Genomic DNA, 25,845 nt, shown 5'->3' with positions numbered 1-25,845 from the left:
AGATACACGGTAGTCATGATTCCTCAGTTCTGGAAAGCCTGCACTGGCTTCCTGTCTGCTTCTGTGCCAAATTCAAAGTGTTACCATATTTTTCCGCATATAAAACGGCACTTTTTCATAAAATAATTAAAGGAAAAATTGAGGGTCCTTTTATACACAGAAGTAAGAAGGGGGGAAGGGATCAAAGCGCTTTGATCCCTGCTTTCCCCCTCCACATTTTGCAAAGACATAGAGGGGGAAAGCTGCTTTTTGCAATGAAAATGTAGGGGGAAAGCAGGAATCGCTTTCCCCCTCCACTTCCTTGCAAAGAAAGAAATTTTGGGTTAGAAAAGTGGAAGGCTTCTTATACACGGAAAAATACAGTACAATGGTGCCTCGCACAGCGAGGTTAATCCATTCCAGATTAACCCTCGCTGTGTGAAACATTGCTGTACGGAAAGAAAAAAGCCATTGGAATGCATTAAACTTAGTTTAATGCGTTCCAATCGGCTGATTTACTCACCGTACAGCGATGTTCCTCTATGGCCGGCAGCCATTTTCGCGCCCACCCCTCGCTTAACGAGGGCGTGAAAGCGCTGTGCGTGGCCATTTTAGGGCTTCCAGCGGCCATTTTGTAGCCGCGGAACAGCTGATCGGCGGGTCGCAAAGCGAAGGTCGGTAAGTGAACCGCTTACCGACCTTCGCTCTGCGATTTTCGCCCATTGGGGACGTCGCTCTGCGATCACATTAGCGATCGAAAAAACGTCCCTGTAGAGCGAATTCATCGCTCTACAGCATGCTCGTTGTGCGAGGCACTACTGTAATTCTAATTTACAAAGCCCTGAATGGCTTGGGACCTTAGTACTTATCAAAGTGTCTCTTCCTAAGATCTACTACCTGTGCCACTTGATTATCTCAGGATGTATTGTTGTGGGTAGTCATCCAAGAAAACATTAACCAGAAACCAGGCCTTCATGGTGGCGGCTGTGACTTAATGGATCTCCCTGCCTGCTCATGTGCACCAAGCTCTCTTCCTTCCGTCCTTTAGGAAGCTGGTGAAAATAGTGCTATTCAAACAAGCCTTCAGGTCCATCCTCCCACATGAGAGATGTTCCAGTCCATTCTGTGTAGTTTTCGGTTCATCCGTTGTCACCATCTGTGGGATTTTCTGGTTATTTTTTGTTTGTTTTTTGTTGTTATGCTGTATTATTTCATGCTTTTGATGTTTGATTTGTTATCTTTAAAGGGACATGGTGGGACTGCGGGCTAAACCGGAGAAGTTTCTGTGCTGCAGGGCCAGAAGACCAGCAGTTGTGACGGAGTGAGCTCCCGTCACTTTGTCCCAGCTCCTTGCCAGCCTAGCAGTTCGAAAGCATGCAAATGCTAGTAGATAAATAGGTACCACCTCGGTGGGAAGATAAAATGGTGTTCCCTTGTCACGCTGGCCACGTGACAATGGAAACTGTCTTTGGACAAGCGCTGGCTCTATGGCTTGAAAACGGGATGAGCCCCTAGAGTCGGACAAAACTGGACTAAAAATGTCAAGGGGAACATTTACCTTTATCTTGTTATCTTTATGTGCTGTTTTGTATTGGATGTTGTGTTACATATTCTTTCGTAAGTTGGCCAGAATAGCTGCTTGCCACTAGATCAGGGGTCTCCAAACCTTTGACCATGAGGACCACATAGTAAATCAACATTTTTTTAGGGTTGAAGGAACATGTACTCGCAGGGATGTCCTCTGCCCCCCCTGCACGGACGCCCACCCTTCTTCTGCCAGTTAATATTTCTTTCTAGTGTCATATGTGCATTTTGATGACTATCCCTGTGCTTTTCTCTCTTTTTTTGTCCATGAGGAAACTAATTGAGCAAGTTAGCAGAATCCCCCCCCCCCAAGAATGGTTGTTGTGAGATCTAGTCCAATGGTGAGCAGTTGGGCCTGAAGTAGAGTACAGTGGTGCCTCACACAATGATGTTAATTGGTTCCAAAAAAATCAACGTTGTGTGAAACATCGTTCTGTGAAACACCATTTCCCATAGGAATGCATTGAAAACCGGTTAATCCGTTCCAATTGGAACGGATTGCCGTCTTTAAGTGAAAAAACCCATAGGAAACATCGTTGAGTGAAACAATGTTTCCTCCATTGGAATGTATTGAAGCAGACTCAATACATTTCAATGCCTTTGCGAAGTCCTTTTTCGCTCCTGTAACAGTGCCTTACAATGTTTGGAACAGGTTTTAAATGCTTGCAATTGTTAGCCCACCTCCCGAACCCTATGCAAACTTAATTTGGTGTTGTTCTGAGTCGTCCTTAATTTTTAGTGATTTTCTGAATTTTCTCTCATTGGAATGCATTGGACGGAAAGTTCAATGCATTCCAATGAGAGAAAATTCAAAAAATCACCAAAAAGTAAGGACAACTCAGAAGAACACCAAATTAAGTTTGCATAGGGTTCAGGAGGTGGGCTAACGATTGCAAACATGTAAAACCTGTTCCAGACATTGTAAGACACTTAAAAATGAGCGAAAAGGGACAACGGAAAGAGCTTCAAAAGCAGGAAAACGGAGATCAAAGAGCCCTTTCCGATGTCCATTTTCGCTCATTTAAAAGTGCCTTACAATGTTTGGAACAGGTTTTAAATGCTTGCAATCGTTAGCCCACCTCCTGAGCCCTATGCAAACTTAATTTGGTGTTGTTCTGAGTCGTCCTTAATTTTTGGCGAGTTTTTGAATTTTCTCTCATTGGAGTGCATTGAACTTTCCGTCCAATGCATTCCAATGAGAGAAAATTCAGAAAATCACTAAAAATTAAAGACGACTCAGAACAACACCAAATTAAGTTTGCATAGGGTTCGGGAGGTGGGCTAACAATTGCAAGCATTTAAAAGAAGTTCCAAACATTGTAAGACCCTTAAAAATGAGCAAAAATGGAAGAGCTTCAAAAGCACTGAAGCCGGCTTCAGTGCTTTTGAAGTCCTTTCTGATGTCGCTTTTCGCTCATTTTTAAGTGTCTTACAATGTTTGGAACATGTTTTAAATGCTTGCAATTGTTAGCCCACCTCCTGAACCCTATGCAAACTTAATTTGGTGTTGTTCTGAGTCTTCGTTAATTTTTGGTGATTTTTTGTTTTCCCTATTTAAATGCATTGAACTGTCCATTCAATTGATTTAAATGGGGAAAATAAAAAAATCACCAAAAATTAATGAAGACTCAGAACAAAACCAAATTAAGTTTGCACATGTTTCACAAGGTGCACTATGGAATCCAAGCATTTAAAACAGGTTTCAAACATTTTAAGACACTTTTAAATGAGCAAAAAGGGACATGGTTAAGTGAAATTCCCCCGTAGAGAACATCGTTAAACGATGGGGTAAATCCCTCAAAAAAACCCATCGCTGTGTGAATTCATCGTTGTATGAAGCAATCGTTGTGCGAGGCACCACTGTATATCATGTAATATGGGAAGAAAGGATGCAATATGTGTTGTATAGAAACAATTTTTCATCTTGGTTGGAGAAGACTCTTGAATTTGGGGCATATGTCTGTATCACTCTTACAAAAGCAGAATTTTGCTATTGGCATTTAACCAGTAACCTGGGTGGATAAAAATCAATGATTTTTTTTGAAATAAAATTGATTTAAATCATGATTTAAATAAAAAATGCTTTTTGATTTAATTTGTATCATAAATCCAATTTTAGATTTAAATTTGATTTAAAACAAATCCTCCCTGCCAATAGCATAAGAAATATTTTACTATGCAGTTAAACTTCTGTTTGTTTGTTTATTTATTTATTCGATTTATACCCCACCTCCCTAGACAGCGTCTACTCGGGGCGGCTTACAAAATTATAAAATATCATTAAATAACAATAAAAACATCACAATAAAAAATAAACAACATTCATAATTGTAAAAACATTTGAACAATAATATAGCGTGATCAAGATGGGGGATTAAAAAAAAAGAAAAATAGAATTCAAGAATTGACAGGAGGGAAAGAGCCTGAAGAGCCAAGTTTTTAAATGGCTCTTAAAAACACCCAGCGAGGGAGCCAGGCAGATATCTGATGGAAGGCCGTTCCATAGTCGAGTTCTCTGTTCTAGTTCTCTTACAGAACCTTCATCATTCTTTTTAGTTTACTGTGTAATATGTTTCCAAGGAGGGTGTTTTGTTGTGATCTCTGCTATAGTGCTAATATTTTTGGGAAGCTGAGCTATTGGGTCTTAAAGGAAATATACCTAATTGCATTGTTTGTCTATTTAATTATTGAAATTCCTTGATTAGCATTTTATTTTTATTTTTTTGTCCAGTCCAGTAGATATACCTTACCGAAGCATTTCTCAGGCGGATTCTCCTCTCAGCACAAATGGAGATGTCAGTGTTATTAAGGAGGAACCAGTTGATGACTATGATTATGAGCCAAATAAGGTTACGGACGGTATAAGTGTGAAGCAGGAGGATGTTGATAATGTGACGGAAGAATATTCTAGTAGTGGTGATTCCATTCTGGAGCAGAAGTTGAAGAAACACAAGAAAAAGGAGGAAAAAGAAACTGAAATCACATCCCGGAAACGACTACAGACCAGCCAGCTGGGTGTGGCTAAAGCAAAAATGTTAAAATCAGACACTAGGAAGATGCCTGTAGTGTATTTAGAACCTTGTGCAGTCACCAGGAATACAGTAACAGTCTCAGGAGTTTCACAGCCAATGTTGTCATCTTCTAAGAGTGAGAAATCTTCAAGTCACTCAATGGATTCTTTTCCTAATAGCAGTATATGTAGCTCATTGGCAAAACCAGAAACAGATGAGAGACCAAATGGAAACCAGACATCTGAGAGTAACATGTTACAAAAAAATTCTTCAAAGAAAGCACAGCAGGAAAATACTGAAACAAGTAGCAGTATTGCCACAACAAATAGATTTTCTAGCTGCAATCTTAAAAGCATTACATGCAGTGCCCCTTTCCCATCAAAAGCTGTGTCTGGGGGGGAAAAGACAAGTGCACTAAAAAAGCATATTTCCCATAAGAGTGTTATTGGTGTCCAACATGTTGAGTTGTCTGGCCCACGTAAAAGAGGAAGACCACGGAAAATAAAGCACCCAGGAGTTGGAAGGCCACCTAAATATGCTGGAAAGCCAATTGTAACACGTACTTATGCCTCGCTGTGTCTGGACAGTACCAGTTTGGATATTAAGCCTGACCTTGTGGATGTGGATGGAGTCCTCTTCGTATCCTTTGCATCCAAAGTAAGCCTATGTTTGAATCAAATTTAGAGTTATCAAGAGAATGGGATACTTTATGAGCTGTGTGTAAGTTTTAAACATAAAATGTGTTATTTGGCACTGAACTATAGGAGAATTCAGTGTTTGCTAAACCTTGACAAGATTGGTCTTCTGTTTTATAACAGGCTTAATTATTGATGTGTTCTAATAGTTGTGGCCCTTAAGTGAAGCCGCATTTGGGAATTACTCAAGTTGTAAAACTCAACAGGTGAGGAGAGATGACTCTGCACTGATTGGTCCTATTCCCCGCTTGGCGTGTGTACCAGGTAGCTTTGCTTCAGGGATCCAGTTTCACAGTGAGAAAGATTAAACTGGGAAGTCTTCACGAATATCTCTCTGTGTAGAGGCTTTCATATAATTCACTGCTCTGTGCAACTGGGATTCCAAGTCATGGAAGCCTCTGCACATTTGGCTATATGTGAGAAAGGTTCTCCAGGGTAGAGCTCCTTGGCAATGGAACTGTGTGATGGTCTTGATGTAAGGGATGGAGAAGCTTGGTATGGCCCTTGCCCTCCTTTCATACCATTTTAGTAATGTCTGAGTACGCTTCAAGGGTTGTGTTCTAGTCTTTATCTAGGTCAGTTTGTTTGAATTCCTGCCTATATGTAGTTTCCTTAGGCATTTTGATTGACTTCAATATCAGCCTAGAATACTGTTTTATCAAATATTTACATTTTAACCCTTTTTGCATGCAGGAAGCTCTTGATATCCACACTGTTGATAGATGTGAAGAAAAAGAATCGCAGAATACACAGACTCCTTCAGTGGTTGTGGGTGATCGATGTAGTGATCAAGGTAACAGTGAGATTTATGTTAGTTAGGTGACGTTTTTCAGAATGTTGATTGTGCAGAGGTTGTGTGTGTGATAGCTTCAGAAGTGGTAAAGAGAGGACATTTAACCCTCCTTTTCTGAGGAAGTAGACTTGTCACATTAAAATATAGTGGTTAGTCTTTAAGGTGCCTTTTTATCTGTGGCTGTTTTGGCTAGTGAAGGACCAAACCAAATGAAATGTGTAGCTTTAGAAATATCAATTATATAAATTGGCTTGACAGATGATTAGTAGAATAAGATTCTGAGTACCCCACTCCAGTCTTAAAACAGGTAAAGGAATGGGAAAAAGGCCATTAGTTGCTCCAAAGCTTTTAACCACACACACTGCTCAAGAGATTCACAAATGATTTAAGGAAAACAGGGTGTATAAAAATCAATATTTCTAAAAATCAAAATGATTTAAATCTCAATTTAATTTTTTAAAACAAATATTCAAAAAGTCATTTTTTAAAATTTAAATTGTGATTTAAATCAAAATCGGTCCTGAGGCAAAAAGGAGCAAAATATGCTTATCTAACTCCTCTGTGAGGTAGCTAGCACATCTTGAAACCCAAAGGAGATTTGCAAGCATGCCAAACACCTCAGCTATGCACTACCACTGTCTTTGGGTTTTTTCTTAATGTAAAGTCCCAGCACAGTTCAGGTGTGTCCTGCTGTTCTATTGGCTTTCTATTATTTGCCAAAATGTTGTTGCCATTAGTGTAGACGTGTATGGGCAGAAGTTCCTGGGGAGTTAAGCTGAGAAGTTATACAGTGGGGTCTCGACTTACGAACTTAATCCGTATTGGAAGGTGGTCCATAGGTCGAAAAGTTCGTAGGTCGAATCTGCATTTCCCATAGGAATGCATTGAAAACCATTTAATGTGTATCTGCTCTTTTCCGTCCGTAGAAACTAATGGGAAGCTGCTTTTTCGCCTTCTGCCACTAGAGGGGGATATTTTTTCTTTTTTCCCCTTAGGTTCAGGAAACGGAGGAAGGCAGGGAACAGTTTGCAAAGCGCTTTAGAAATCTTTTTTTTTCACTGAAGCCAATTTTAAATCATGTTTTAAAGCGTGTTGTGCTGATTTTTTCAGCACAAAGACACACAGGCAGGCTTTTTAGGTGCTGAGGAAGCCTCCCCAAGCCTCTTCAGAGCCAGCTGATCAGCTGATAGGTGGGGAGAGGAGGGTGCAGGAGCAGGGGGGGGGGAAGCACAAAATGGCTGCCAGGCTCCCTTCTAGTGTGGGCTTTTAGCTGTTTCCTGCTCTTTTTCCTGCTGTTTGGGGGCTACCAAGGCCTGGTAAGTGACTTTCTTTTATTTATTTTAAAGTTTCTGACCCCTTTTCCCCTCCAGAAGCCTCTAAGGGGAGGGAGGGGGCACTTTTTTTTCTGTTCGTAACTCGAGGGAAGTTCGTATGTCGAGTCCTTATTTCCCCTATAGGGCGGGTTCATAAGTTGAATTGTTTGCAAGTAGGGTAGTTCGTAAGTCGAGACCTCACTGTATCATTCTATGTGTTCTTCAGTGGATTGTACAATCTAACATGTGGCAAGTGTTTGTTCAACATCACTCACAGAAATGGTTGCAGGATATGGTTTCCACAATTAAGTGGATTCCATAATTGCTTGCACAAGTTCTAATTATGCCAGCATAGTTATGTAATAAGATTTTGGCCATTAGTTCTTTTAAAGATTTTTTCCCCAATTGAAAACTGATTGATTGACGTAAGTATTTTAAAAAGAGACTAAAATAAATTTTATAAAAAATTTATGTTAGTATCTTGGATGTTTGACAGGATTGTAAAGAGGGCACAAAGATCTTAGAAGAAGGAACACTTAGTTGAAAATCACAGAAATGAGGAATATTTTAAGGGCAAATCACCCATTTATTCCTGTTCTGTACAGACCTTCACATTCTGACTGTGATTTGCGGGAAGAACCATAAAATAATACAGGAAACAATAAATGCTACCCTGTTTCCTTGAAAATAAGACCTAACATGAAAATAAGCCCTAGTATGATTTTTCAGGATGCTCGTACAGTAATATAAGTCCTACCCCCAAATAAGCCCCAGTTAAGAGAAACCCCGCCCTCCACCATTGTGCAGCAACCAGAAGAAGATGACATGACTACATTTGAATAAATGTATATTGTTGTACATGAAAAAATGAAACATCCCTGAAAATAAGCCCCCAATGTGGTTTTCTGGAGCAAAAATTAATATAAGACCCTGTCTTATTTTTGAGGAAACACACTAAGTTGTCTGTGTTTTAATCCAAACCCTTTATAATATTTTTTGACCAGATGATTCTGTATTACTCCATAGTCAGAAAAGGGCAGTTCAGAGTTAAGTTCTTATTTTCAGAAAAAAAAAACAATTCAAAAATAAGCTCTTATTTTTAAAGTTTAATTTGGGAAACTTTTAGGTGCTATGCCATCATCAGACATTGTTGATCTTGGCTTGAAGCAAAATTGTATGTAATATTTTTTTCAGCGTCTTATGGCAGTAGAGCAGTGGTTCCCAACCTTGGGTCCCCAGATGTTTTTGGACTGCAACTCCCAAAAATCCTGGCCAGTACAGCTATAGTGGTGAAGGCCTCTGATAGTTTTAGGCCAAGAACATCTGGGGACCCAAAGTTGGGAACTATTGCGCTAGATTCATTCTCCTAGAGTGTCTAACACACCACCCTAAAGAACACATGCTCAATCTTTCCTTATGTTAATTTAAACGAAAGAAATACAGTGTTCTGAACTAATTTCCTAGCTCATAGGAAATGTAGGTCTTTGTGTCTTTTTCTTTGTAGCAGTTCTGAGCTTAGGAAATGAGTTCAGAAATAATACCTGCCATTGCTCACTTGTTGAGAAATTACAGCTTTTCATTTTAGTTCATCCTTCTTTTGGAAGCTGAAGTATGAAAGCATGCAGTATCTTCAACAGTAGCCCCACTCTGTGTATTGGAATTCAAATAAGAAAGGTTAGTTTTGAGTGAATTGAAAATGCTAAAGAAACTAAGGGTTTCTAAAACATTTTTTGGCAGAGATTATAAAGATACAAAAGCTTGAAAAAGAATTGTTGGAAGATTTGAAGTCCTTTAAGTACAAGCAAGTCATACATCCCAGTCTTCAAGAAGGTAGGTATAAGTTCCATAAAGTAGCAGTGTTTCTGTGCACCTACTGTTCCTTGCCATGAACTGCACACTTGGGAAATGTCAAGATCCCATGCTGATTGTTCTTTTTTGAAAATCAAACATATCAGATCTGGTGGCAAACTTCTTTTTGACACATTCTTAGAAATACTACTCCTGAATTGCATGGTGTATATCTCCTCATAAGTCTTACATTCTTAACACCAAGTCATTTGTTTTCAGCAGTCTGGTCTTCAAAACTATCAGTATGTAATCTTGATAGAAACAGAATTTTTAAAAAATTCTTTATACCCCTCCTTTTTTGCACTGAGTTCATAGAGAGTAAGCATTCAATTAGAACCACACAAAAAACAACAATAACCCACAATTCATAAATGTTCTTAATAAGGGGAAAGCAATGACCAGTATTCTATTTGTCTGCTTGTGCGGACAAACATCCCTTGTACTTGTGCTTTTTCTGAATCATTGCTTGTATGCCTCCATAGTACAGCTGCTTTTAATTTGGCTACGTGGATCATGCCTGGCTTCAGGTGTTGTTTGGGCCAAAACGTTTGTTTAAGGACATAAGAAGAGTCAAGGTGGATCAGGCCAAGGGGCCATCTCATCCAGTTTCCTGTATCCCACCAGATAGCTCTGGGAGCACATGAGACAACTAGATACCTGTCTGTTATTACCCTTCCCCTGCATCTGGCATTTTGAAATACCTTCCTTTTAAGCCTAGAGATTATACATCCCCATCATGGCTTGTAACCTGCAATGGACTTTTCCTCCAAGAATCTGTCCAATCCCCTTTCAAAGGCATCTAGGCCAGATGCCATCACCACATCCTGTGGCAAGGAGTTCCACAGACAGACACATGCTGGGTAAAGAAATATTTTCTTTTGTCTGTTTTCATTCTCCCAACACTCTATTTGAGTGGATGTCCCCTGGTTCTAGTATTGCGTGAGAGGGAAAAGAGCTTCCCTCTATCCACTTTATCCATCCCCTACATAATTGTATACGTCCTAGTCATGTACCCCCCCTAGTTTGTGTGTGTGTGTTACCTGTCTTTCTCCTTAAAGAAGACTCAAGGTGGCTTACAACAAAAGACAATACAGTGGTGCCTCGCATAGAGAGGTTAATCCGTTCCGGATTAACCCTCGCTATGTGAAAACATCACTGAACGGATCAAGAAAACCCATCGTTTAATGCGTTCCAAATGGGCCGAAAACTCACCGTTCAGCGATGTTTTCCTATGGCCGGCAGCCATTTTCGCGCCCTCCCCTCGCTTACCGAGGGCGTGAAAACGCTGCGCGCGGCCATTTGGGGGGCTTCCGGCAGCCATTTTGGACCTTCGCTATGCGAGTTTTGCCCATTGGGGCCATCGCTTTGCGATCGCAGTTGCGATCGAAAAAAAACCCTCGCTATGCAGATTCGTCGTTCTGCGGTGCGCTCGTTAAGCGAGGCACCACTGTATTTAAGTAAGTAACAATGAGTATGCAATACTAAAAGGAAACAAAACAAAACAAAAAACAAAACAAAACAAAAAAAGCAACACAAAAATACGCTCAGTGCAGTAAGGTACAACAGTCTGATTGTTGTAGGTTTTTCGGGCTGTTTGGCCATGTTCTAGAAGTTTTTCTTCCTAATGTTTCTCCAGTCTCTGTGGCCGGCATCTTCAGAGGACAGGAGTTACAACACTGTCTGTGTTCTGGTGTAGTGTGTGGGATAGTTGAATATTTGTAGCCGTGGGATCAGCTTTTTGTACTTTTTCAGGAGATTGGGAGATTATGGTGGTCAGGGTGCTTTTTGTTATGGGTGTATTGTGATAAGGGCGGAGATGATCTGTCAGTGAGATTGAGGGTTTTTAAAAGTTAGCTAGTGTTTTGTATGCAGTGATCACCAGTCCTTGTGGCTGGGTAGAGTTCGTTGATCTTTTTGCAGGCTGTATTTTTCAGTGCTGGGAGCCAGGCTTTGTTGAGTTTTAGACTTCTTTTTTGTTGGCGCTGTGCTGATGTTTATGGATTTCAGTGGCTTCCCTGTGAAGTCTAACACAGTGGTTCCCAAACTTTTCCCAACCGTGGACCAGGGGGGGAGTGGCATGCTCGGGGGGGCCTGCTCACAGGATCAGAACACGCTCGCACGCCTGCGTAGAACAGCGCTTGCGGGGGCTGCTGTGCATGCATGCGCACGGCAGCATTTATAGGAGAGAACAGTCCTGGCTAGACTGCGGACCACTGCTGGGTAGCAGACTGGGAGTTTGAGACCTCTGGTCTAACATAATGATTGCTGGTGTTGTCAAGTAATTAAGTACTAGACAGGTACTTAAGTACTGGACAACACCAGTTGTCTAGCAAGTACGGGACAACACTGGTTGTCCAGCAAGTATTGGACAAGTATTTAAGTACTGGACAACACTCCAGCAAATCGTTAGACTACACAGGGAAGCCATTGAAATCCACAAACATCAGCAAAGCTTCAACAAAAAGGAAGAACTTCTAAAACTCAACAAAGCCTGGCTCCCAGCACTGAAAAATACAGCCTGCGAAAGGTCAACAAACAAACTCTACCCAGCCATAAGGATTGGTGATCACTGCACACAAAAGACTAGCTAACAATACCCATCAATCAGAGTGAGATTTTACCCTTATCACAACAATACACTCATGGCAAAGACACCCTGATCATTATAATCACCCAATCCCCTTAAAAAAGTACAAAAAGCTGATCACACAGCTACAAATACTCAACTATCCGACACACTACACCAGAACACAGACAGTGTTCTAACTCCTGTCCTCTGAAGATGCCAGCCACAGAGACTGGCAAAATGTTAGGAAGAAAAACCTCCAGAACATGGCCAAACAGCCTGAAAAACCTACAACAACCATCAGTTCTTCAATCAGGAAAAGCTTAGTGAAGAGGGAGCAGAATCATGTTTGTCACCTCCGCACAACCCGGTGGTCCCCAGAGCCAAGGATTAACCACACATTCTCCAAGATGCAGCTGTGCTATCGGAACTCATCTGTGTGGGTGATCAGGGAAGCCCGTGCTGCTACCAGTTACTAAATGCTGAATGAGGCAGAGGAGGGAACCATGCTCCTACCAGTGAGTAGGTGATTCCCCCAGAGGAGGTGGGGGAGAGAAGTGTGTGGTGCTCACAAAACATCTTTGCAGGTGCTGCTCTGAACATGGCAGAATGTTAGAGTACGTCATGATTAGAGTAACGTCATGATTAGAGAAGGGTGACCCTGCCAGCAGCACTGAAGAGGAAGCCAAACAAGAGGAGGGTTAAAAGAGTTATGGTAGGAGAAAGAGGGGAGGGGGAAAATAAAGGCAGGGCGAGGGGCTGGCTGGCGGGGTCCGGAGCTCCAAAATTGCCTCCCCCCCCCCCAACCTTGTGCTTTGTTAGCCTCACTTGGGCGCATGCTGGAGGGGGGGAAAGTGCAAATATTGCAGATGCGCAAGCAATTTCCTGCAAAAAGCTAAATTCCCTGCAATTGGGAACTTCGGAGCCAAGGAGCAAGTTCCTGGTGACATGCATCTCCTTCCTCCCTGGCTGCCCAGCCCCTTTGCAAGCGAGGGAAGTGGGAAAGGAGAGGAAGAAATTTTAAGTATCTCTCATGAGCTTGAAGGATCCTGGTAAGTCCCTGGTGGAGGGCATGGTTTTACTTAACTAGGGCTCATCTTGAAAAATCATACTAGGGCTTATTTTCAGGGTAAGGCTTATTTTTGGGAAAACATGGTAAATGCAAACAAGGACAACATTTTTTAGCCATAAGTGATAGAGATAGGGGTATTCATATAGGAATTCAAATATTCCCCCACAGGTGCAGATAACGAGGGTCTGGCCCCCTGTGGCCAGACTGACCACTCACGATTCTACCGCTGCTTCAAGCTCCACAGAGCCTTCCTATTGCTCCGTTGCTTGTAATAGATTAGCCAGTCCTGGCAGAAGGTGGGATGACGAGCCTCTCTGCCAGGTCATAGAGTGGCTAATCCATCACGAACAAAAAAGAGCTAGGAAGGCACCGCAGATCTTGCAGCAGTGGTGGAATTGTGAGTGGTCAGCCTGGCCTCGGGGCTGGACGCTCGATAGTTTCAAGTATGAATGATGATTACTGTCATGCATCATCTAATTGAATTTCTTTTCTCCTTTTAATTGAATTAGTTTTCAAGAAGATAAAGGAGTCTGTTGTTTTGCAAAATTTCTTTCGTTGTACAAGTGAAAGACAGTTCAGTCCAGGGATAGGTGAATTGACACTTGGTTGTATATAGAGGGATAGCTGAATGTTATGTATTCCTGTTGCTTTTCTCCCTCCTTGGAAATCTGCATTGAATGTTGATGGACAAAACCAAAATAAGGAAAATAATCAAAGGACAGAAAGCTGCCAGAGAGAAATAATTGTCAGTGTCTGAATCATTTATTTTATGCACTATGTTTATAGTTTTATGCACTACTTTATGCTTCAGAGCTTTCTGGAACACAAAGAAATATGTAAAATGTCTCAAGTGTGTATTATGAATCAATTTCCAATAAAAAGGTGTTTTATAAGTTTATGGAGCAGTAGATTGTAGCATGTTATTTTTAGAGAAATAATGGAAATAAGCTTATAGAATACATTACTGGATCAAAATAAAGCAGTGACTACATCTTAAAGACATCATAGTGTACAGTGGTAAAATTGTATATTTCTTGTCTAAATTTGAACAGTTATGATGACAATATACTTTTTCAAGGCAAACACTATGTAGCTGGTTAAACTAGGAAAATGCAATTTTTGCATATTTTAATGTTGTGAATGGGTTTTAATGTTAGTATTTTTATTAACACAGTTGGAGAAGCATATTTACATATGTTTTAATATGTCTCTGAAGAGTGGATTTTATTTCTAAGCAAACTAAATACAATTAGTTCCTTTGAGAATTTTTTCTGCCTGGTTTTTCTCTGAAGGCCAAGAGATATGGATTATGAAAGTCTGTGTAATGAGGTACAGTAGTCCTCAATGGGATAAGGAAGTTGAGAAACCTTGGAAAGTAGACATTCTATTTTTTACAATCATTTCTCCTTTTGAGAAAAATTAAGGATTTAAGTTATAATGATAAATAGGAGGTTGAAGAAGTAAAAAAAATGAAGTTAGTATTAGTGCAACCTTCAGTGTGGTCATGTTCAGAGACCACATGGTGTCTGTAGGATTATTCTCTCCTATGGTGTCTATAGTACCAATTACTGTTATGATGTTGTCATCACCTTTGGCCAACGGTAAGCCCAAAAGCCTCTTGCAATCCCTCGACACTATTTCTGCATATATTGTATTCATTAAAAAAAATACTCTGAGAAGCTTTTTTTATTCTGAAACCCAATGTTATCCTCTAAGGGGCATGGGAACATTTTTGCTGTGGTTGAGGGGTTCTTGACCCCACTGACCTCCCCAAATCCAACCTTTTTTTAATTGAAAAAGAAAACTACCGACCTCTGCATGATACAAGGGGACTTTTTTCAGTTGAATTCCTCCTGTTTAGTTAAACCCATTTTTCAGCTTAAAAAGCCTAAATGCAGCCCACTTTATAGTACACAACTGCTGCTTTTTTTAAAAAAAGAAAAGAAATTGTGACCCTTAGATTACTGAAAATGACTCTCAGTCCTACTGAGATCATCTGTCTTTGCCTTTAATGATGCATATGTGCTACACCACTACAATTATTAGCTTGGGATTGCATGCTATCCAAGCCACACTTAATGCCAACCATTCTTCTTCCTTAAGCTATATTTGAAGCTAGAGTTTTAAGTTGTTTGGCAAAATTTCCTTAGCTTCTCTGTAGTTAAGAAAAAACTGCATCGGTATTAGTTCTCGCGAACAACCTGCTAATGTCATGAACAATGTACCCTCTGATTTTCAGCCCTGCTGGGTGGGCCTCCACCTCTCTCTCTCTCTCTCTCTCTCTCTCGCACGACTTCAGCCCTGCGTGTGCATGTGACTCTGCCCCCCCCGGGTTCCGTCGTGTCTGGAACCTAATGCGATCACTACATGGAGGAAGAAAACAGCTGCACACAGGGAGCAGAGACACGCTCATCCAGCTTAGAGGGAACCTTGGAATATTTATAGTCAAAGCTGGTGGGAGAATTCATACTAGGGAGAGTGGTATTTGGAGAAGTGTTTATTTTGTCATATTTGTATTTGGTGAAATGGAATATTGGCCCAGAAAATGAATTGTAGTGATTATTGGTTTACACACAAGTTTTCTATTTACACGATTATTCATTGTTGTATGATACTTATTTTTGAGACATTTTCTTCTTGCAGTGGGACTAAAGCTAAATTTTGTGGACCCAACAATGAGCATTGATTTAAAATACTTGGGTGTCCAGCTGCCATTAAGTTATTCAGATGACTGTACTATGTGGAAAAACTTAGGCACTGGTTCCATTTCTATTGGTAAGTCAAGATCTGTCTCAGTCCAGTGACGCTTATAGCTTTTGTTACAGAACAAGTCTTTTTTTTTTTTTAAAGAAGATATTTGATATACAGTATTTCTCCTGTGTGGAAGCAGTCTGTGAACATTTCATTGTTAATTCAGCATCATTCACAGAGGTGCTGACTGCAATATTGTAGGACAGTTTTCTAAGGTTAAAGTTTTATGGATGCTGTAGCATATGTTAAAACTATTGCTTCCAGTTGCCTTAGATACAGCTAACTTTGCAGATTATTGTTTCCTAAACTCCAAACAGTATTACCAAGTCATGTTTTCAGGAAAAATTTCATGTATGTGACAGTGTTAGTTTTGTAACTGACTTAAGCAGAGAGATGATGATTTTTCTAACTCAAAAATTAAGAAAACATAGCTTTCAGTAATCAGCCTCTGGGCTCAGAACTCTCAGACATTAGGAGTCCCTGTTGAATCTGAGCCTGCAGGCTCCACCTTCTACGAGGTGTGTTGCAATTGGTTTGTTCAGCATCAGTTGACATCAGTTCCATGATGCTCAGGATTGGAGGAAGCTAATTGACTGTATGAAGCTAAGCCTTGTGAATGAACGAAGCCTACTTGCATAGGCAAAGTATGGGGCATTTTGTTCTCTCCTCAGCTATCTCAGCTTCTGTATATAAGATGCACCTCAATTTTTAGTGTCATGATTTTAGGAAAAAGAAGTGTCTTATAACAAAATATGGTAATTTTCTCTAGTTCATTTAGATTATCAGCTGATTACATTGTTTATTTATTACTCTATCTTCTACCCACCCTGGCCCCAGATGCTGGTCTTCCCTTTGTTTCCAGGACAGGAAAGACAAATGATTTCACAAAGATAAAAGGATGGCAAGGAAAGTTGCATAATTCTTCCAAAAATGAAGGTAAGGGGAAAGTTTTAGGTTGTGTTTCTTTACTGCTTGCTTTCCTAGAGGTGGAAGAAATACGGGGGGGGGGGGGAAGGAAAGCACTGTAATTTGCTCTTCCTTAATTAGGCTGTTTAAAATGTTCCAATATTTAATTTTTTCTATCATTTCAGTAGGAGGAGAGGTAAATCATAGCATTGAATTGATCAAATGAGGGAACAAAAACTTGGGATTTCTGATTCCTTTTTGTTTAGTCGTTTAGTCATGTCCGACTCTTCGTGACCCCATGGACCAGAGCACGCCAGGCCCTCCTATCTTCTACTGCCTCCCGGAGTTGTGTCAAATTCATGTTGGTTGCTTCGCAGACACTGTCCAGCCATCTCATTCTCGGTCGTCCCCTTCTCCTCTTGCCATCACACTTTCCGAACATCAGGGTCTTTTCCAGGGAGTCTTTTCTTCTCATGAGATGGCCAAAGTACTGGAGCCTCAGCTTCAGGATCTGTCCTTCCAGTGAGCACTCAGGGTTGATTTCCTTTAGAATTGATAGGTTTGTTCTCCTTGCAGTCCAGGGGATTCTCAAGAGTCTCCTCCAGCACCACAATTCAAAGGCATCAATTCTTTGGCGGTCTGCTTTCTTGATGGTCCAGCTCTCACTTCCATACATCACGACAGGAAAAACCATAACTTTGACTATTCGGACTTTTGTTGGCAAAAGTTGATGCTGTCAAGATTTGTCAACGCTTTCCTCCCAAGAAGCAGGTGTCTTTTAATTTCGTGGCTGCTGTTTCCATCTGCAGTGATCATGGAGCCCAGGAAAATAAAATCTGTCACTGCCTCCATATCTCCCCCTTCTATTTCCCAGGAGGTGATGGGACCAGTGGCCATGATCTTAGTTTTTTTGATGTTGAGTTTCAGACCGTTTTTTGCACTCTCCTCTTTCACCTTCATTACAAGGTTCTTTAGTTCCTCCTCAATTTCTGCCATCAGAGTGGTATCATCTGCATATCAGAGGTTGTTGATATTTCTGCCGGCAATCTTAATTCCGGTTTGGGATTCCTCCAGTCCAGCCTTCCGCATGATGTATTCTGCATATAAGTCGAAAAAGCTGGGGGACAATATACAGCCTTGTTGTACTCCTTTCCCAATTTTGAAGCAATCATTTATTCCATATCCAGTTCTAACTGTTGCTTCCTGTCGCACATATAGGTTTCTCAGTAGATAGATAAGGTGGTCAGGCACTCCCATTTCTTTAAGAACTTGCCATAGTTTGCTGTGGTCCACACAGTCAAAGGCTTTTGCATAGTCAATGAAGCAGAAGTAGATATTTTTCTGGAACTCTCTGGCTTTCTCCATAATCCAGCGCAAGTTAGCAATTTGGTCTCTAGTTCCTCTGCCTCTTCGGAATCCAGCTTGTACTTCTGGGAGTTCTCGGTCCACGTACTGCTGAAGCCTACCTTGGAGGATTTTGAGCATAACCTTGCTAGCGTGTGAGATGAGTGCAATTGTCCGGAAGCTGGAGCATTCTTTGGCACTGCCTTTCTTTGGGATTGGGATGTAGACTGATCTTTTCCAATCCTCTGGCCACTGTTGGGTTTTCCAAACTTGCTGGCATATTGAATGTAGCACCTTAACAGCATCATCTTTCAAGATTTTAAATAGTTCAACTGGAATGCCATCACCTCCGCTGGCCTTGTTGTTAGCCATGCTTTCTAAGGCCCACTTGACTTCACTTTCCAGGATGTCTGGCTCAAGGTCAGCAACTACATTGTCTGGGTTGTCCGGGATATCCACATCTTTCTGATATAGTTCCTCTGTGTATTCTTGCCACCTCTTCTTGATGTCTTCTGCTTCTGTTAGGTCCCTCCCATTTTTGTCCTTTATCATGTCCATCTTTGCGCGAAATGTTCCTCTAATATCTCCAATTTTCCTGAACAGATCTCTGGTTTTTCCTTTTCTGTTATTTTCCTCTATTTCTTTGCATTGTTCATTTAAGAAGGCCCTCTTGTCTCTCCTTGCTATTCTTTGGACGTCTGCATTCAACTTTCTGTAACTTTCCCTATCTCCCTTGCATTTTGCTTCCCTTCTCTGCTATTTCTAAGGCCTCGTTGGACAGCCATTTTGCTTTCTTGCATTTCCTTTTCTTTGGGAGCATTTCCTTTTCTTTGGGAGGGATTTCTGATAAATTGGTGTAATTCGGGAGTTTGTCTAGGGTTGGTAAGTCATGGAGGGGACATAGAAGGTGTTTTAATTTCAGCTGGAATATTTGTGATTTTAAATATCTGATAAGATTCACACATGCACTTACGATCAGACACAATTTAATAGGGTGAATTTGATTTAAATCTAATTGGTGGATTTGATTTAAATCAAAATAGATATTTTATTGCTTTTTCATTTAAATCATGATTTAAATCAATTTTATTTTAAAAAATCAAATTAAATATCAATTAAAATTGATTTTTATCCACCCTGCAATGCTTTCTTTCTTTTAAAGGGATATTTGACAATGGCCTCTCATATAAATCCAGTCAATTTTGCAGTAGCAAGATACCTCTCCAAACAGGCCAGGTCTCCCTTTTAGAGTGGTTTCCTTATTTGGAGCCTATATTTGCCCAGAGACCTCTGGGTAGTGTGGGCGGCATATAAATTAAATTAAATAAATAAATTCTTTCTGACAGGACCTTTCTGTTTCTTAGCAGTTTTAGTCACTGTTCCAGTGTTTCTTCATCTCTGCATTGTTTTATTGCTGTTAGTATATGTTGTACTTATTTTTACCTTGCAATTGGAGTTTATTATTGGGTTTTTTGTGCTTTAAGACACTTGCAAATTATAATGATCCTATGAGTTAGTGGCCTCCAGATGATTCTATCATTAATAGCCTTGCTCAGCTCTTGCAAACTAAAGGCCATGGCTTCCTTATTTAGGGCAACTCAACCTCATATTTTGTCCTCCCATTTTCCTCACATTATTGTCTTTACCAGCACATCTTTATTTTTATGTTATCTTCAAAGTGCAGTAGCTTTTGTTTAATTGTTCTATCTTCTAGTGAGAGTTCAGACTAGATTTGCTCTAGAACTGACATACTGTATCTGTCTTTCCATTGGTTCATAATATCCATAAAGCTGTCCTTCAACACCACATTTTAAATGATCTGTTTCATGTCAGCTTTCTTCATTGTCCAGTGTTTACATATTGTGAATACCATTATATGAATAATCTTGGCCTTGAATTCCACTAGCATCCATATACCGTATTTTTTGCTCCATAAGACGCACCTGACCATAAGACGCACCATAAGACACCCCCCAGGTCCCTTAATGTTTTAAACATCTACAAAATTACTTGTATTTAGGCTTAATTTATGGGGAAGCGATGCAGCTTCCTGCCAAGCTCTGAACTACAGACAGCTATTCTAGCCGCCTTTCCCCCATCCAGCAGGCTCTCAGTCGTAACTTTATCTTCCCCTTGCCAGTCTCAGGACTATTAAACTTACCGGTAATTGGTTTCAGAAGCTTTTGTTCTTCCTCCGTGGTGCTCTCCTCTCCTCTCTCTCTCTGCTTCCCCCGGTCTCTGGCTGGTCACATGATCCGACTGTCCAGTAAGTGGTGCTGGTCCTACAGTGCTGCTACGGCCCTGTAGTACCAGCGCTACTAATGAGTACAGAGCCCAGCCGCGTATGACGGCGGCATGGTTTCTGGGGAATTGCACTATTTTTTACAGTATTCTCTCCATAAGACCCACACACTTCCCCCCCCACACTTTTTTGGGGTTTTGGGGGGGAAGTGCGTCTTATGGAGCAAAAAATACGGTACTTAAGGGTCCTTTCTGCTTCTTTGTTAACTGCCTTTCTAGATCTTAGTCTTTGGACTTTTTGGCTGCAATCCCCATTTAGATTGATGGCTGAACCAAGGTATAAAACGTTTTCAACCATCCTGACGCCTTGATTGTCAGTATTAAAGTTATATAATTTGTATGTGGACACGGTTTTGGTAATCTTAATCTTTAGCTGCAATTCTGTTTTTGCATGTTCTTTAACTATCCTGGATAATCATTTCAAGTAGTTGTTATTTCCTTTCAGTAATCTGTTGTCCTTTGCATATTTTAAATTGTTAATATTTTTTCCATAAATGTTCAAACCTTCTTCTGAATCTAATCCAGCTTTCTGGATGCTATATTCTGCATATAGATTGAACTGCTAGAGAGATGAAAAGAAGAGTAAAGTTACCGTCCTTGTATGACACATTTGTCAAGGGGAAATCATTCTGTTCCTGTCTTCTGACCTAACGGTAGCTTCTTATCCAGAATATAAGTTATGCAAGAAGACAATCACTTGTTGTGGCCAGGATGGATTTGATTTAAATCAAATTAATTTAAAAATTGATTTTTTAAAGATTTAAATTATGATTTTATTTTTTAAAAAAATTGATTTTTATCTACAAGGCCATGGCTTCTTTATTTGAATGATTTTTAGAACGATTGGTAGCTTTTCATTATCCACTCCCTCAGAGGCTTTCCTGTAATCTATAAAGCATAGACTGATTTTCTTCTGAAATTCTTTGGTACACTCCAGTAGCCAATGTATATTTGCAAGATGTTTTTTCATGTCTTTTCCTTTTCTGAATTAAAATTTAATATATGCATTTCTCGCCCCATATGTATTAAAAGTATTTGGGGGTGAAAGCTTAAGCATCACTTTGCATGCATGGCAGATTAATACAGTGGTCCTGTTTATACTGCAAACTGTGGCAATTCCTTTCTTTGAGATCGGTATGTATATTAAATGTTTCCAGTCTGTGAACCATTGTCCATCTCCCACCTCCCCAAATATTAATTGACATATTCTTATTTGTATTTTGATACATTGAAACAGATCTGTGGCTATCCAGTTTATTCCTGGTGATTTATTTCTTCCAGTTGCTTGGAGAGTAGCTTTCCTTTCACCTTCTAAAATTGTAGGTTGTTCATCAAAGTGTTCTTTGAAGGAATCTATCATCCATGCCTCTCTTCTGATTAGTTCTGCCTTAAATTATTGCCATTTTAGAATTTTATCCTGAACAGATAATACATTTGCCTCCTGATCTTTTAGCATCCCTAATCTTAGTTTAAATTTTTATTCAGTGCCTTATGGAAAAGATTGCTTCTTTTTTCTTGTTTGCTTCCCACAATTATAATAATTTTCTGTCTCGAACTGCTTTCAATATGTCTTTCCTCACTATTAGAGCAGCACCATTTCTTCTCAGTTTGTCCTTTCCAGAGTATGACACTTTATAATCATCTGATTGACAATGTCATAGAACAGTTTGCAATATTTAAAATTTCTATTCATTTTTCAATGATTTTGAGCCTATTTTGAGTCATATTTCTCACATTCTGTGTTCCAGTTGCATGTTTAATGCAGCATCAGATCTTGTTTTTACTTTTCTGCACATCAGGAACCTCATAACTTTTCAGCTTTAATCCACTGCTTTATAACAACATATTTCTTGTTTGTTGTTCTCTAGTAATTGAATATAGTTTGTCCTGGAAGTGTCACTGTCTTTTGTCTTTTTCTGATTTTGTTTCATCATAGGGATTTTGAGATATAAATATTCAAAAATTGATTTCTGATGCCTTCTTCCATGCAGTATTAAATTGGGTTGAGTGTTGCTGTTGTGAAAGGTCATCTCCCAGTGTCACCTTCCATTATTGCTGCTGCCCAGTAATTGCTGTTCAAAGTGTTTTTGTTCTCCATCATCTTTGGAATGATCAATTTTCTTCTTTGATGTGAGCTTCAATTAATACACCTTAATTTGGAAAGTTACCTCTGACGTTTCTTATTTGTGTAAATCACTGCTAAGAGTCTAGACTTGTAATAGAATCCCCTATCTGCATTGCTGACTTGTTCTCTGACACATTGAAGCCTCCTCCCCAAATTAAGATATATTTCCAAGAAGATGGGTGGTGCTTTGCCTTATTGTATTTTGTGCTGTTTTATTATTGTTCTAGTATGATTTTAATTTTTATAGAGTTTTTAAAATAATTTGATTATTATATTCATAACAAATAAATTATATTTATTAGTTCCAATATATCCTCTTTTTCTTTGATCTAAGAAAAGTTAGGCTAGACTCTGGATAATTTTTGTATTCTGAAAGAGGTGGTTAGAGTTTTGAAAAACAAGACATAATTTTGTGCTTGCAGGCCTAGCCTAGTATACAGAGACTAGTATAAAAATACTACTTGTAAAATGCAAACAACAGCAGCATCCCAATTCATAATGAGATATTTAATTGCAGAATTAAATTGTAGCAGTTAATCCTAAACACTAAATTTTAGCTATTCTATGGACTACCTCTGAAAGCTAAAACTACTAGCGGAGTCTCATGACAGTCACACATGCACTGGTAACATCCCGCATAGATTACTGCAATGCGCTTTACGTGGGGCTGCCTTTGAAGACGGTCCGGCGGCTGCAACTGGTCCAGAATCGAGCTGCATGGCTGGTGAGTGGTGCAGCCGCCAGGGAACATATCAAGCCGATTCTGTATAAGTTACATTGGCTACCAGTTGCTGCCCGGGCCCAATTCAAAGTGCTTGTTTTGACATATAAAGCCCTAAACGGCTTGGGCCCTGGATACCTGAAGGACCGCCTCCTTCCATATGAACCTACCCGGCAGTTAAGATCTAGCCAGGGGGCCCTTTTGAAAGAGCCGTCCCTTAAGGAGGTAAGAGGGACGGTTTGTAGACAAAGGGCCTTTTCGGCAGCTGCCCCCAGACTATGGAATGCCCTCCCGACTGAGATTCGTCTGGCGCCGACGCTGATGACATTTCGGCGCCAGGTCAAAACCTTCCTGTTCCAGAAGGCTTTTAATTGAAATAATATTAGCTGTGGGACTGATGGCAATTTTAATTGTATTTTAATTGTATTTTAATTATTTTATCTTTTACTGTATTGAATTTTAATTATTGTAAGCCGCCCAGAGACCTCTGGGTAGTGTGGGTGGCATATAAATTGAATAAAATAAATAAATAAATAAATATTTTTGTAGTTCTTAACAGATGTTCTTGAAACCTTGAGAGAAATTTCTACGAACTTGTTATAGTGGAGTTGGCAGTTCTCATTAACTTAAATTGGTTTGTGCATTACTCAGGTATCATTCTGGAAGGCTCCTTGAAGAATCGATCTGCTTTCTGCAGTGACAAGCTTGATGAATATTTAGAAAATGAGGGAAAGCTGTTAGAAACAAGTATGGGATTGTCTCCTAGCACATCCAGTTGTCCTGTGGTTTATCAACTTCCAACCAAAAGCACCAGCTACGTACGGACTTTAGACAGTGTTCTCAAAAAGCAGTCCACCATTACTGCTTCTGGCTGTTATGGTTTCAAGCCTCTTTCTATGCCTTCGGACTCCAAAAAGAAAAGAGAGAGAGTGAAAAATAAAAAACAAACCATATCTAAAGGCAAGGAAAAGTTGTTCTCGAAGCCTGTAATAACTTTACCTGTTGTATCAAAACAGAAACGGACATTATCAGTGCTAGAGGAGAAAGTTACTAAGGTTCAGACAGGTAGTCAAGGATCTAATGATGTAGGCACTTCCATGGTTCCAGGCACAGAAGAAAACCTGCCTGGAAAACATACTGCTGTACGTCAATCACAACAGCCTCTGCAGCAGAGTAGTCGATTACCATGTTTATCTAAAACTCAGTTGAAGCTGATGAATGTGGAGGATTATGCACTGTGGAGTGGTAAGCCACGAACCTACATTACTGAAGAACGGGCAGATCTATCACTGGCAGCTTTGCTCACTGCTCAAGTAAGTTGCTTAAGTGATGCTATTTCTTCTGCATATTTCTCAGATTTTGTAAAGTTTTTGTTGGAAAAGTAGCAAGTAGATTAGGGTTGGGGGTTAAAAGGAAAAGTGCCCTGAGTAAAGGTGTTTGAGTCAACAAACAATTGCCGTAAACAGCTACATGTTGTGTTTGGTAAATCTAAAAGGTGGAGAAATGAAGCGGTCTTTTCTTGGCACAAAAGGGATTATAGGGGACAATGCAAGGCAGGGTTGTGTAACCATCCACACCACCACATTTGGTGGCGGAACCTGGAGCAATATCTGTATACGTGGGTAGAAGAAGTCCTTAGGCTGCTAAAATTTTTTAATTCTTATGCATCAGCTGTAGTCCATGCTGGGAAGGCTGATATGACTACTGTCATGATGCCATGGTAATGTCCAAGTTAGGTTATTGCATCACTCTCTATGCATCTGCCTTTTTTGGATGTTTGGAAACTGCACTTGCTATAGAAGGCTACTGCCATGCTTCTTTCAGAAGCCCAGTACTGAACACACTTACCTCTATTGTTCTTTGAACTAAATTGTCTTCCAGTTTTATCTCAGCATGGTTCAAACTGCTGATTAATAACATCAGAGGTTTTAGTGATTGAAGACCAGAATTTTATGGACCAAGTGATTTAATACAGTTTTTCCTGACCAGTATAATTGTGGGTTTCCTCTGCACTCTACCATATTTTTAAATGTATAGGTTGGTAGATCAAACAGACATTCTCATGATGGGCCTACCCCTTCACTGTTAATGTCTGGATGTTAGTTAAGATTTTCTTGTTTCTCCTTCTATTTTCTGCCTTTTAAGAAAAGCTGAAACTTGAGTTATGGATGTTGTTCTTAATTAACAAAAATCTGATTTGTGCCTGTGGAGGTTCATGTATGCGAGCGTCCTTCTCTTTCAATAAACCACGAGACTCAGTTTTCTCAAATGGATTTGTATTATTTATTAACTCAAATAACAGGTCTTCAACATTAACAGGTTCACTTGGGGGAATCTCTTGTTCGAGCAACAGCTCTCACAAGGGCGACCATAAATTCACTTCAAAGGGGTTAACTGGTTTTAAGTTCCATGGTCCAGCAATCACTCGCCCGGGGTCTACGATTTCGGGTTCTGGCTCCGTTTGGCTCAGAAGCAGGAAGGTTTCTTCATCCCCTGCCCATCCCCATAACAGGGATCCCTCTCCCTCTGAGTTGCCCCAAGGTCCAGAAAACACCCCTTCTTCCGCAACTCCTCCAGATGCCATGCCCGACGTGCTTCGTTCTCCCTGGCAATGGCTTCATTTTCTTCTCTAAGCTGCCTCCTCCATTCCCGGGTTTCCGACTCACCCCAGCACGAAGGTCTTTGAGGTAACCCTTTCCTTCTCTGGCTCTCAGCTTCAGCCTTGGGTACCCGAACCTGCTCCCACTTCCCTGTCCAGGGATCCTGCATCCGCACAGTCTCCCACCCCCCGGGATATTGTCTCGTGTGGTATTTATATCCTCCGTCCCCACTTCCA

The 25,845-nt window shown here is 40.3% G+C and overlaps 1 protein-coding gene across 4 annotated transcripts in view; it reads left to right on the top strand.

Moving 5' to 3' along the window:
* Nucleotides 1-25,845, top strand: part of MGA (MAX dimerization protein MGA) — a 111,619-nt gene that overhangs the window by 9,307 nt on the left and 76,467 nt on the right. For all 4 annotated transcript variants that reach the window (XR_013544000.1, XM_020793728.3, XM_072986237.2 and 1 more), the window contains exons 3-8: nucleotides 4,295-5,231; nucleotides 5,963-6,062; nucleotides 9,113-9,205; nucleotides 15,505-15,636; nucleotides 16,450-16,548; nucleotides 23,661-24,322. Coding sequence is in view for 3 of the 4 variants with exons in the window: in XM_020793728.3 (XP_020649387.3) it covers nucleotides 4,295-5,231; nucleotides 5,963-6,062; nucleotides 9,113-9,205; nucleotides 15,505-15,636; nucleotides 16,450-16,548; nucleotides 23,661-24,322 (2,023 nt within the window). In the remaining variant the exon portion in view is untranslated. The remainder of the gene's footprint in view (nucleotides 1-4,294; nucleotides 5,232-5,962; nucleotides 6,063-9,112; nucleotides 9,206-15,504; nucleotides 15,637-16,449; nucleotides 16,549-23,660; nucleotides 24,323-25,845) is intronic.

The sequence above is a fragment of the Pogona vitticeps genome, chromosome 1, assembly GCF_051106095.1.
Source record: "Pogona vitticeps strain Pit_001003342236 chromosome 1, PviZW2.1, whole genome shotgun sequence".
Classification (NCBI taxonomy): Eukaryota; Metazoa; Chordata; class Lepidosauria; order Squamata; family Agamidae; genus Pogona; species Pogona vitticeps.
This window is presented reverse-complemented; position numbering and strand designations above follow the sequence as displayed.